The sequence below is a fragment of the Squalius cephalus genome (genome assembly GCF_949319135.1).
Source record: "Squalius cephalus genome assembly, chromosome: 4".
Classification (NCBI taxonomy): Eukaryota; Metazoa; Chordata; class Actinopteri; order Cypriniformes; family Leuciscidae; genus Squalius; species Squalius cephalus.
The window spans coordinates 25,173,947-25,186,331 of NC_137125.1; the positions used below are offsets into that span (position 1 = coordinate 25,173,947).

Consider the following 12,385-nt stretch of genomic DNA (forward strand, 5'->3'; position numbering starts at 1 on the left):
ATTATCAAGTGTTTGATAAATTTAGGAATTTAAGCAAATGCATCATATGTGAGTTATTTTGATATACAGTACAACAACATATTAAAGTCACACGATATGGCTCTATATCAGCATGTTTGTGATTACCTGCGCTACTCGGCCTTCTTGTGTGATTTTGCCCATATATTAGTAATATTACAATATACAATAATAATAAATAGTTGTTTGATATCAAATCAGTAAAAAAAATTGTAGACACACATTACACAGTTTTAAAGCAGCTTTACAGGTAGTATTATTATCCACATAGATGCAGGCTCGTCTATAAAGACTGCAAATGTGATTATCAGAGGAACGGCAAAGTTTGTACATTGAAGCCAATGAACCTTCACTTCAAAATAGACGTTTGAAGCTCTCCCTTCAATATGCTGTTAAAATAAAGGGAAATAAAACCAATCCAGCCTATTCTACAGTTTTCAACCCACAATTTACACCTTTGTATGAGAGTAAACCTAAAAGCATTAGATACTTTGGTATTTGTATTAAACCACATTTGGAGAACTTAAATACAAACTTGAACATTTTAAATCAAATACAATTCAATTCTATACCTCCCTGGAAATTAAAGAAGCCTAATATCAATTTGGATTTAGCTTATCAGAGGAAAGGAGTGACTCATCCAAATGTATATAGACAGCAATATTTGGACATAAGAAACCAATTTCCTTTTCATGTACCTATATTCACAGATGGTTCGAAGGTGGAAAATAGTGTAACGGCAGCAATGGTGACTGGACATCAAAGCCGAATCGAATCCGTATTCCTAAAGAGTGCTCAATTTTCTCTGCTGAAGCACGTGCTTTACTTTTAGCTTTGGAGCATATTGAAACTACAGTACAAAAACATTCTATAATTTTTACAGACTCAAAATCTTGCCTTCAAGCAATGGACACTTTAAAAATTGATAATCCTTTAGTGGACTCCATCTTAATCAAAGTGGATTATCTGCTCAATCAGTTCTTTAGTATTATCTTTTGCTGGGTTCCAGGACATGTTGGACTTGCAGGAAATGAGCAAGCTGATGCAGCTGCCAAGGAAGCTCTTAATAAGGAAATGAATGAATGTCAAATTCCTCCTTCAGATATAAGACCGACTATTAACAGATATATTTTAAATAAGTGGCAAGAAGAGTGGCATATGTGTAAGGATAATAAATTGTATGCAACTCATCCGGAAATTAAAACCAGGACTTTTCTCAGTTTTAAAACTAGACTTGATCAGGTGGTCTACACTAGATGTCGTATAGGTCACACAAGTTTGACCCATGCTTTTTTACTTAAAGGTGAAGACCCAACATTATGTATGTTTTATAGGATTCCTTTAACTGTTAAACATATTTTATTAGATTGTCCTGGTCTTAACATAAGTAAAAGGCTTTTTTATGAAGTTACTTCAGTCAAAGACATTTTTAATGAGATTATACCTGAAAAGGTTTTGGATTTTTTATCATATGTTAACTTGAAAAAATATATTGTATAATATGACTTGTTGATTATCTTTGTTCTGTTTTTATTGTATTTATATGATATTTGTGTTTTTGTAATTGAATTTTTGCCATGAAGATAGCTCTGATTGCTGACATGGCATTAAATAAAAAAGATGATGATGATGATCAGAGGAACGATTGCTGTCAACACCACAAGGTTATTAGCTGGTACTATATACTTGTAGGAATGAATTGAGGTACAGTGGCAGTCCTAAAAGCCAGCGTCAAAACCTTAAATTTAATTCTGGCTGCAACTGGGAGTCAGTGGGGTGAGATCAGGAGGGGAGTGATGTGGGTTCTCTTTGGCTGATTGAAGACCAGATGTGCTGCTGTGTTCTGGATCATCTGCATCTGCAGAGGCTTAGTCACACTGGCTGGAAGGCTTACCAGTAAAGCATTGTAATAGTCCAGTCTTTAAATGACAAGAGATTGAATGATGAGCTGTGCCTTGATTAGAGTGGTGCAGGTATGACATCACTTTGTAGGCCAAAACACAGAAGCGAGTAAGCATTTTAGCACTTCCGGTTCCATCATCTGAAAAGTCAATGGGGTTTTTAAATGGGATTTTGGTTAAATGGCTGAAATAAGGTCTGTAGTGTACATAAGCTCAAGTCACTTTCACGTTTTATTCTACGACATAAAATACATCAGTATTACCCCAGTCGTGATTTTTTTTAAATCTGTTACGTGTCTTGTAAAAGGCGGCTGCTAACAAGTGGTAAATGGGACTACAGAGGCTGTCGAGGAGATTAAACAACAACACGCTGAAAAGGTAAGCTCAGTCCGCTTTTACAGCCTCATTATGCTTACGAACTACATTATGCTTACACCACAGTCCCACAACTTCAACATTCACTATTACTAAACTTCCGACAACTCTTTCAGTTATCTAAAAACATTTTCCCAGAACGTTGGAGTTAGAATAGTTTATAAGAGCATAAACTATTCTAACTCAAACGTTCTGGGAAAATGTTTTTAGATAACTGAAAGAGTTGTCGGAAGTTTAGTGATAGTGACGTTGAAGTTGTGGGACAGTGGTGTAGTTCGATTATAGCCCACCTTTAGCTTTTTACTTCTGGCGACTGCATTTAGGCTTCAAAATTGATAAAAGTTGTGTTCGTCTGTGAAAATTATCTTGATGGACATAGCGTGTAAGTATCATACAGTTTTGTTGATCATAGAGCTTGTTTTTTTGTGATAATCCAAAAGCCTATGGAAAAATTTTAGGAAATTTTGTCAAGGGAACCAGTGTGATACTAACTGCCGGTTGGCCTACAAAGTGACTTCATACCTGCACCACTCTATTCTGGCAGGAAGGGTCTGATCTTCCTGATGTTGTAAAACACAGGATCTGGTGGTTTACCATGTCAACAGCAGCAGACAGGTCCAATTAGTATAAGGACAGATGATTTGGAGTTGGCTTTTGCAAGCCCGAAGAGTTTCATCTATGGTCAGCAGGGCGGTCACCATTAAGTGTCTGGTTTTGCAGCCAGACTAGTTTTCAAGTAGGTAATTCTGTGAGGAAAGCAAAGAGCTGATTGAACACACATCTTTCTGACACACAAGTTGAGTCTGGTCGGTAGGATTCAACTGCTTTAGTGTTGAGTGTAGGTTTTTTGGGAAATGGGGTTACCTGAGCCTCCTTAAATGTGGTGGGAAATTTGACAGTAATATGGATTATGTTAATGATATGAGTCAGAACAGTTACTACTGTTCTGTGAAACTTTGGAGAACTTTTTTCCGTGAGGAGAGAAAAGGAAGAGAAGTGTGGAATGAGAGTGGGTGATGGTTGGCTGTGGGTAAAGTAATGGTTGCCACATTATTGGTGAATTAGCATCAGCAGTCAGATAAGAGGTGGAGGGGGGCAGAATAGAGAGGAGAATGTTGTGAATATTTTCTGACTGTCTGAGGTGCTGCTGAATTGCTATGCAGAATTTGGGGTGAGTGTTTTGCTTTTAGGTTCAGTCGTTTGGGGAATTGTAACTCCAGCGATGTTTGGACCAACATGATGGATCATTCAGAAGTTATAACAAACATTTGCTGCTTCCTCTCTGACAAAAATGTTGTTATATTTTAATAAATCATTACATGGAACTACTGTGTGATGAGTTTTTGGTCTGATGGTTGAGCAGGGAGTTTGTTCTCTTTTCTTTTCCCTTTAAAGTTAAATTGCGTTTAATCCTAGAAGATGTAGTAATATTGAGAAGGGGTTGTCAGAATACATGTAACATATTTCAGGAGCTTAATGGTTATAGGATCTAGTTGTATGTTGGTTTTGATGCTTTACATGTCTAAATGTTTATGTCTGTTTCTTTGTGCCATTAAACCAGGATTAACTTGGGTCTTTTTTCACCTTAGACATGATGGCACTGAAAGAAGGGAGTCAAGAACTGAATAAAAATGAAGAAAAATTTAAATATGAGGATCATCATGATTTCATAACTGGAGTACAATCTTTGTGTTTTGATAAACATGGGAAACTTAAAGTTCACATGACAATTCACAATGGAGAAAAACCTTACACATGCCCACAGTGTGGAAAGAGTTTTAATCTAAAAGGACACTTTGAAGAACACATGAGAATTCATACTGGAGAGAGCCCTTACACCTGTCAACAGTGCGGAAACAAATTTACTCAAAAAGGAAGCCTTAACAGGCACGTGAGAATTCACACCGGAGAGAAGCCTTACACCTGCCAACAGTGTGGAAAGAGTTTCAGTCAACATGGAAACCTTGCAGACCACATGAAAGTTCACTCTGGAGAGAAGCCTTACACCTGCCGACATTGTGGAAAAAGTTTCAATCGAAAAGGAAACCTTAATTGCCACATGAGAATTCACACTAAAAAGAGCCTTTTCACCTGCCAACAGTGTGGAATGAGTTTCACTGTAAAAGGAAGCCTTAACAGCCACATGAAAATTCACACTGGAGAAAAGCCTTACACATGCCTTCAATGTGGAAAGAGTTTTGATCAACATGAAAACCTTAAAGTCCACATGATGAGAGTTCACTCTGAAGAGAAGCTTTACACATGCCCTCAGTGTGAAAAGAGTTTCAATCAAAAAGGACACTTTGAAGTCCACATGAGAGCTCACTCTGAAGAGAAGATTTACACATGCCCTCAGTGTGAAAAAAGTTTCTATCAAAAAGGACACTTTGAAGACCACATAAGAATTCACACTGGAGAGAGGCCTTTCACCTGCCAACAATGTGGGAAAGGTTTCAACCGAAAAGGAATCCTTAACAGGCACATGAGAATTCACACTGGAGAGAAGCCGTTTATATGTGGGCACTGTGGAATGTGTTTCCAATATAAAGTAACCCTAAAGTACCACATGAGGATTCACTTATGAGAGAACTGTTTTTTACTGTTTTATATTTCATCCGTGTGAAAGGAGTTTCACTGTGGAAAGGTGATCAAAGGAACAGAAACACAGGAAACCTTGAGGCTTTTTGCCTGCCCTTAAAGGGATAGTTCACCCAAAAATGAAAATTCTATCATTGTTTACTCACCCTCAAGTTGTTCCAAACCTGTATGAGTTTCTTTGTTCTGCTGAACACAAAGGAAGATATTTGGAAGAATGTTTGTAACCAAACAGATCTCGGTCCCCATTGACTTCCATAGTAGGAAAAAAATATACTATGGCAGTCAATGGGGACCGAGATCTGTTTGGTTACAAACATTCTTCCAAATATCTTCCTTTGTGTTCAGCAGAACAAAGAAACTCATACAGGTTTGGAACAACTTGAGGGTGAGTAAATGATGACAGAATTTTCATTTTTGGGTGAACTATCCCTTTAAGGCCCTGATATAACCGTGAAGTTTTTTTCTTTGGTGTAAAAAGAAGTTCAAATACCTGAGTAACAGACTTTGCTAACACCTGTTTAGATGAATATATACATATGTGATGCATATTTTCCTTTCAATAACTAAATAAACATTGTGAAGCAGTTGTGAAGGCATCTTATTATAGATCTGTGATATGTTTGCACCAGCTCTGCAATTTGGCCCTCTGGTCAAGTCACATCACATTTATTTAAATAACACTTTAAACAATAGACTGCTTTAAAGCAAGCAGTTTTACATATTAACCCCTTACCAGACACCCCACATTTTGGCAAGTGGGGCATAAATGACATACCCAATATAAAAAGGTTGCTGCTAATAAGTCATTCTGAATAGACACAAAAACAACATACGGTGAGGAAAATAAGTATTTGAACACCCTGCTATTTTGCAAGTTCTCCCACTTGGAAATCATAGAGGGGTCTGAAATTGTCATCGTAGGTGCATTCAATAAGTATTTGAACACCTGTCTATCAGCTAGAATTCTGACCCTCAAAGACCTGTTAGTCTGCCTTTAAAATGTCCACCTCCACTCCATTTATTATCCTAAATTAGATGCACCTGTTTGAGGTCGTTAGCTGCATAAAGACACCTGTCCACCCCATACAATCAGTAAGAATCCAACTACTAACATGGCGAAGACCAAAGAGCTGTCCAAAGACACTAGAGACAAAATTGTACACCTCCACAAGGCTGGAAAGGGCTACGGGGAAATTGCCAAGCAGCTTGGTGAAAAAAGGTCCACTGTTGGAGCAATCATTAGAAAAATGGAAGAAGCTAAACATGACTGTCAATCTCCCTCGGACTGGGGCTCCATGCAAGATCTCACCTCGTGGGGTCTCAATGATCCTAAGAAAGGTGAGAAATCAGCCCAGAACTACACGGGAGGAGCTGGTCAATGACCTGAAAAGAGCTGGGACCACCGTTTCCAAGGTTACTGTTGGTAATACACTAAGACGTCATGGTTTGAAATCATGCATGGCACGGAAGGTTCCCCTGCTTAAACCAGCACATGTCAAGGCCCGTCTTAAGTTTGCCAATGACCATTTGGATGATCCAGAGGAGTCATGGGAGAAAGTCATGTGGTCAGATGAGACCAAAATAGAACTTTTTGGTCATAATTCCACTAAACGTGTTTGGAGGAAGAAGAATGATGAGTACCATCCCAAGAACACCATCCCTACTGTGAAGCATGGGGGTGGTAGCATCATGCTTTGGGGGTGTTTTTCTGCACATGGGACAGGGCGACTGCACTAAATTAAGGAGAGGATGACCGGGGCCATGTATTGCGAGATTTTGGGGAACAACCTCCTTCCCTCAGTTAGTGCATTGAAGATGGGTCGAGGCTGGGTCTTTCAACATGACAATGACCCAAAGCACACAGCCAGGATAACCAAGGAGTGGCTCTATAAGAAGCATATCAAGGTTCTGGCGTGGCCTAGCCAGTCTCCAGACCTAAACCCAATAGAGAATCTTTGGATGGAGCTCAAACTCCGTGTTTCTCAGCGACAGCCCAGAAACCTGACTGATCTAGAGAAGATCTGTGTGGAGGAGTGGGCCAAAATCAATCCTGCAGTGTGTGCAAACCTGGTGAAAAACTACAGGAAACGTTTGACCTCTGTAATTGCAAACAAAGGCTACTGTACCAAATATTAACATTGATTTTCTCAGGTGTTCAAATACTTATTTGCAGCTGTATCATACAAATAAATAGTTAAAAAATCATACATTGTGATTTCTGGATTTTTTTTTAGATTATGTCTCTCACAGTGGACATGCACCTACGATGACAATTTCAGACCCCTCCATGATTTCTAAGTGGGAGAACTTGCAAAATAGCAGGGTGTTCAAAGCCAACACTTGAGAGTTTACAGTTCAAGACTCAGAATTACTCAGACTGTTCATATAAAAACAAAATAAAAAATATTAAGAATATTTTTTTTTAAATGTATACAAATATTATTTGAATGTAGTATAACAATGTATAACCACATCTAAAGTGAAGCCACAAGTGTGGTCATGTTTCATTTCAAATCTGATGATGATATCTTTAAAACTATGCATTCTGTGAATAATTTCATAAGATCATGTTGTGAGTTTTTAGAGAAGGCTGATAAAATGCTAATCAAATATGTTATTGCCCTGTGAACACCCATTTGCAGTCTATGACTAATGTCTGGTGAGGAGAACTGCTCCATTCATGCTCTATTGTTGTCAATTGACAAACCTTTCACACCTCTGCCAACAGGGGCGGCGCTAGGGCTGGGCTAAGGGGGCTTAAGCCCTGAATGTTTTTATGAAAGCCCCAAATATTTTGTTACCTTGTCTTTCTCATAGAGCAAAACAATTAATCAGAAAAACAAATGTGAATAAGATTACAGCATCTGCGATTACCTAATCATGAAAAGTGCATATTACAGTTTTATTTATATTTTTCCCTTTGCATTAATGGTACTTGCGACGTGCTTTTGCAGCGTTGAGCATTGTAGCCAATCACAGACATGTCTGTTGAATGCATCGGCCAATCAGAGGCGTTTAAATGAGTCGCTGTGCTAAAGATGTGTTTTGCGCAAGCTCACCAAGTTCTACACTTTCGCAAACCTGTCATTATTATTGGCAATAAACTTAAGATGCAAATAAGAGATTCACTGCAATATATTTGATATTCTTGATGCTGCTCTGATGCACTCCATTACGCACCGCTCTGTTTGTTGTTAGGATGACTAAAAGTTCAGCGGTCTAGCTCATCAATGTCAAAATGATTAAAGAAGTGAACGAATGCCTGGTAAAATGTAAGTAGATAAACGTTTAATATTTGACTTTTACAATAGAAATGCTCAACTACCAACAGAATCCGGTGATGCAAATTACTCAACTTTTTTTATTTATTTATTAAATTTTGCCTTTTGAATGGAAAATATGCTATAATTTCCATGATTCATTTAGAGAGAATGCATGCATAATTAAAAATAAAATATTATTTGCAAATAGTTCAAATTATTTCATTAATACAATAAGCCTTTCTTTTTCTTTATTCCCTTAAATCGCTTTTATAATTAATTAATTCCTTTAAATAAAAATACCCAATTTTAGGAGTTTGGTTGGTTGGGGAAAATTGACACAGACACAAACACTTAAAGGAGTCATGGTGTTCATTTGTTTCTTTTAATGGCAGCAGTGAATATATTAACTGAACAATTATTTGAACTGTACATTAAACTAAACATTGGAACATTTATTTTTATGTAATTTATCCACAAAGTGTGCAGCATGGGATAATTGTAAACGCGCAAACACAGACAGAAAAGACATGCCATCGTGGAAATAAGATAAATAACATTACTTAAGGGCTATTTAGTTTGTTTAATAAAATAACAAATTGTAATCTGGCGCTAAAGAAAATCAAATCAAGGAGGGGGAGGGGGAGGGGGAGGGAGGAGGAGGAGGGGGGGGAGCCGTTGCCCCCCCCCCCCCCCCCCCTTATATAATGGTAGGGGAAACACTGGTAAGGGAGGATGGTGGAAGTTTTGAATTAGGTTTGGTTGAAAGATAGAGCTGGGTGTCATCTGCGTAGCAATGGAAGTGAATCTGATATTTACGGAGGATGTAACCAAGGGGGAGAAGATAAATAATGAATACCAGGGGCCCCAGGATAGTGCCTACACTCCTGTGATGACAGGGACTGAATGGGAGGTAAATGATTTTAACTGAATGAACTGAGTGCGGCCTGAGAGATATGAATAAAACCAGTTAAGAGGTGTTTTAGTGATACCAATAGAGTAGAGTCTGTCTAGAAGGATGGTGTGTGAAATTGTGTCGAAGGCCGCACTCAAATCAAGCAGAAGGAGAATAGATAGTAAACCACAGTCAGCAGCTAGGAGAAGGTTGTTAGTGATTTTAAGGAGTGCTGTTTCTGTGCTATGAAGAGGACGGAAACCAGACTGGAATTATTCATATAAATTATAGGAGAGATCAGTATGGAATTGAGCAGCAACTATTTTTTCAAGAATTTTGGAGATGAACGGAAGATGGTTAAGGTTGTTGGGATCTGAACCAAGTTTCTTAAGAATTGGAGTTACAGCAGCTGTTTTAAGAGAAGGAACAATTCCAGTGGTGAAGAGAACAGTAGGAAGGGGTCTAATCTGCAGGTTGAAGATTTGGATTTTTGAATGAGTTCCTAAATTTCATTTACTGAGCGTAAGGTAAATGCTGAGAGTAAATGGATGGAGCAAATTAAACTGAGACAGGTAAGTTCGGAGCAGAAATAAACATACGTTGCTGGTGGATGTGTTCAATTTTTAAAGAGAAAAATTATAATATAGTATTACAAGGAGGAAAGTCTTTCAAGTTGTCATCCTTTTGTTTTTAATTTTCTAAGAGTGGGAGTAAACCAAGGTGCAGAGCTAGTAAATGAGACCGTCCTCATGAAAGCTGACACACAGTAGCCTCAAATGAGTGACAGACAGGAGCGTTGACAGGCGCTATTATCCACTTTTCACGCTAAATTATCACAAGACCTCCCCCTTGGCCAGAGTCACGCAGTTGAGAGATGTAAACAAACCCTTGAGGAGAAGCATCATTGAGTGAAATGAAATCATTTGGCTGCTGCCACGTTTCTGTTTAACACAAAAAGACAAACTTATGGTCAACGAGGAGACCCTGCACAAGATGCCCCTTACTCGTAAGCGAGCGGATGTTAAAAATACCAAAGTTGGCAGTAGTGTTACTGAATTTGACAGCTGTGTATTCACTCGGTGGACATCGAGTTGTGGACCAGAACTTTATGGAGTTGGATTTATCATACTGAAAGTTGATAAATCATTTCATTCTTTATTCATATGAAAATACACCAAATCGCATGAAAATCACACACAAACCATATAACATCATAATCATGCGTTTATTAGCTTCTTGGCTTTGATTTTCACAGAGCTCAGAACGAGGAAGTGTACAGGACAGCGTCATGCAGAAGGGCTGGATTATGGTCACGTTGACTCACGTAAGATGATTGACAGCTGTATGGCAAATGAGAGAGCGCTGCGATAAGTAACGCAAATCAGGAAAAGGAGAGACGGAGCTTGCTGTGTACGCTGTTTTAGCTCTTCAGATCGCATAACTCAGTGGGAAATGAATTGAAATGGTATTCTGTTTGACGAAACATTTAGCAAACGTGATAATAAATCAATATTTCTCCACATATGCGCACTTTTGAACTAAGAGCTCTGACGGACGTTGTCTAGTGACTGCAAACCAGTTTTATCATAAACAGTGGTCAAATATCGAAGCTGGATTCTTCTTTCTTTATAAATGATACTCAGTTTGTCCAGATCAAGTAAGAGTGTGGAAACTCACGTGGCGTGGGCCTTATAAATATAGCTCGACAGGCTGATTCCACTGATTTTCATCTCTTCAGCTGAGCTCACGCATCGCTGGATCCTGAGAGAAAGAAGCCGCGCCGTCAGAGAAAGCCTTTCAGCGGGACGAGCCTTGCATCTGAAGCCGCTGGCCGTGCCGCCTTCAGTTGCCGCCTTCAGTTGCCGTTCCTGCTGCGCTATCCGGCGCACTATATCCTTTTCACTGCTAGTGTGTGTTCGCCGCCACGACTCACACTCCCTCTCTAAAAGAGCCGAGCGTCTTTCTCAAGATGTCTCGTAACCTTTGTGGCTCGTGCCGAGCCCCACTCAGCGACGGGGACCGCCATGTCATCTGCGTTTCCTGCCTGGGTGAGGATCATGCAGCTTTCGCACTCGCGGACGGCGGATGCCCTCATTGCGAGCTATTGCCCACGGTGACTCTGAGAACTCGCCTGGCATCTTTCACCGAGACTGCACTTGCGCCCGCTGCGGTGCCGCGCCGTAAAAAGCGCAGTGCTCAGCGGGTCCCGGAACCTCCTCCAAACGATAGAAGCTCGCCGGTTCGCCCACAAGCTTCACCGCCTGCTTCACCTGAGTCTCTCACTCCCGGACAGCGGCCGCAGTCTGCCGCCGCTTCCGTCTTAGATGATGACGAGGAAGCGGCATCTGTAGAGGAGGACAGCTGCTCTATCCTGGCGTTAGGCAGTGAGGATTGGTCGAGCTCTGTGGACCTCGCCCCCTCTGCTCGCGAGTCTTCCAGGAAAAGGGCTAGCATCGAAGCAGAGCTGATGCGTCTGCTCTCACAGGCCGTAGAGAGCCTCGGCCTCAAGTGGTCGGCGCCCGCCGAGCCTGCGCACAACCGGCTGGATGTTTTTTTCCTGCAAGGGGACCGCGTTTCAACGCCTTCAAGACCCGCGCCGTTTCTTCCTGAGCTTCATGAAGAACTCGCAAAGTCTTGGAACGCCCCCTTCTCAGCTAGGATGCGTACCTCTGCCTCGGCAGCATTCTCCGTGATGGACGGTGCTAAAGGTAGAGGATACCATTCTCTTCCTCTGGTGGAAGAAGCTGTAGCGGCTCATCTTTGCCCGCCCTCTGCTGGACGGCGCGCTAAGACGGCACTACCATCTAAAGCTTGCCGCACGACTTCAGCCATGCACGACTTCGCGCTTACACCGCCGCTGGACAGGCTGCATCGGCGTTGCACACAATGGCCACCCTGCAGATCTTCCAGGCCGACCTTCTCCGCAAAATGGATGAGGAAAGACCGGGAGCTGTCAGCTTGCCGGATTTAAGGAGCGCCACGGATCTTGCACTCCGCGCCACTAAGTCCGCTGCACAGGCCATAGGGCGGAACATGGCCTCTCTCACCGTTGCTGAGAGACATTTATGGTTGACGCTCTCTGAGATGCCGGACTCGGAGCGCGCCGTGTTCCTCGACGCCCCCATCTCTTCTGCCGGCCTCTTTGGATCGTCCGTCAAAGATTTCGCGGACAGATTCGCTGAGATGCAGAAAACATCACAGGCCATGAAACATTTTCTGCCGAAGTGCTCCAGCTCCGCAACAGGCCGCTCGAAACAGCCATCTGCTCGAAGCTCCTAGCCGCAGCCACAGCCCGAAGCCGCCTCACAGCGCCGACAGGCCCGAGACTCGAGACCGCG

At 41.2% G+C, this 12,385-nt stretch overlaps 2 protein-coding genes across 6 annotated transcripts in view; one reads left to right on the forward strand and one right to left on the reverse strand.

Annotated features, from left to right (window-relative positions):
• LOC307157356 (uncharacterized protein) overlaps positions 1–12,385 on the reverse strand; it is a 268,751-nt gene that overhangs the window by 116,491 nt on the left and 139,875 nt on the right. The gene's annotated exons all lie outside the window — the stretch shown is intronic.
• The window catches only part of LOC307157381 (uncharacterized protein), a gene marked incomplete at its 3' end in the record, with an annotated part of 34,234 nt that overhangs the window by 4,813 nt on the left and 17,036 nt on the right, over positions 1–12,385 (forward strand). Inside the window, exon 3 of one of the 5 annotated variants that reach the window (XM_079869292.1) lies at positions 3,884–4,878. The exons of 3 other annotated variants lie outside the window; for them this stretch is intronic. In XM_079869292.1, coding sequence (XP_079725418.1) covers positions 3,884–4,878 — 995 coding nt within the window. Of the gene's footprint in view, positions 1–3,883; positions 5,355–12,385 lie in introns of those variants that run through there. One more of the 5 variants, XM_079869291.1, reaches the window with a different exon arrangement.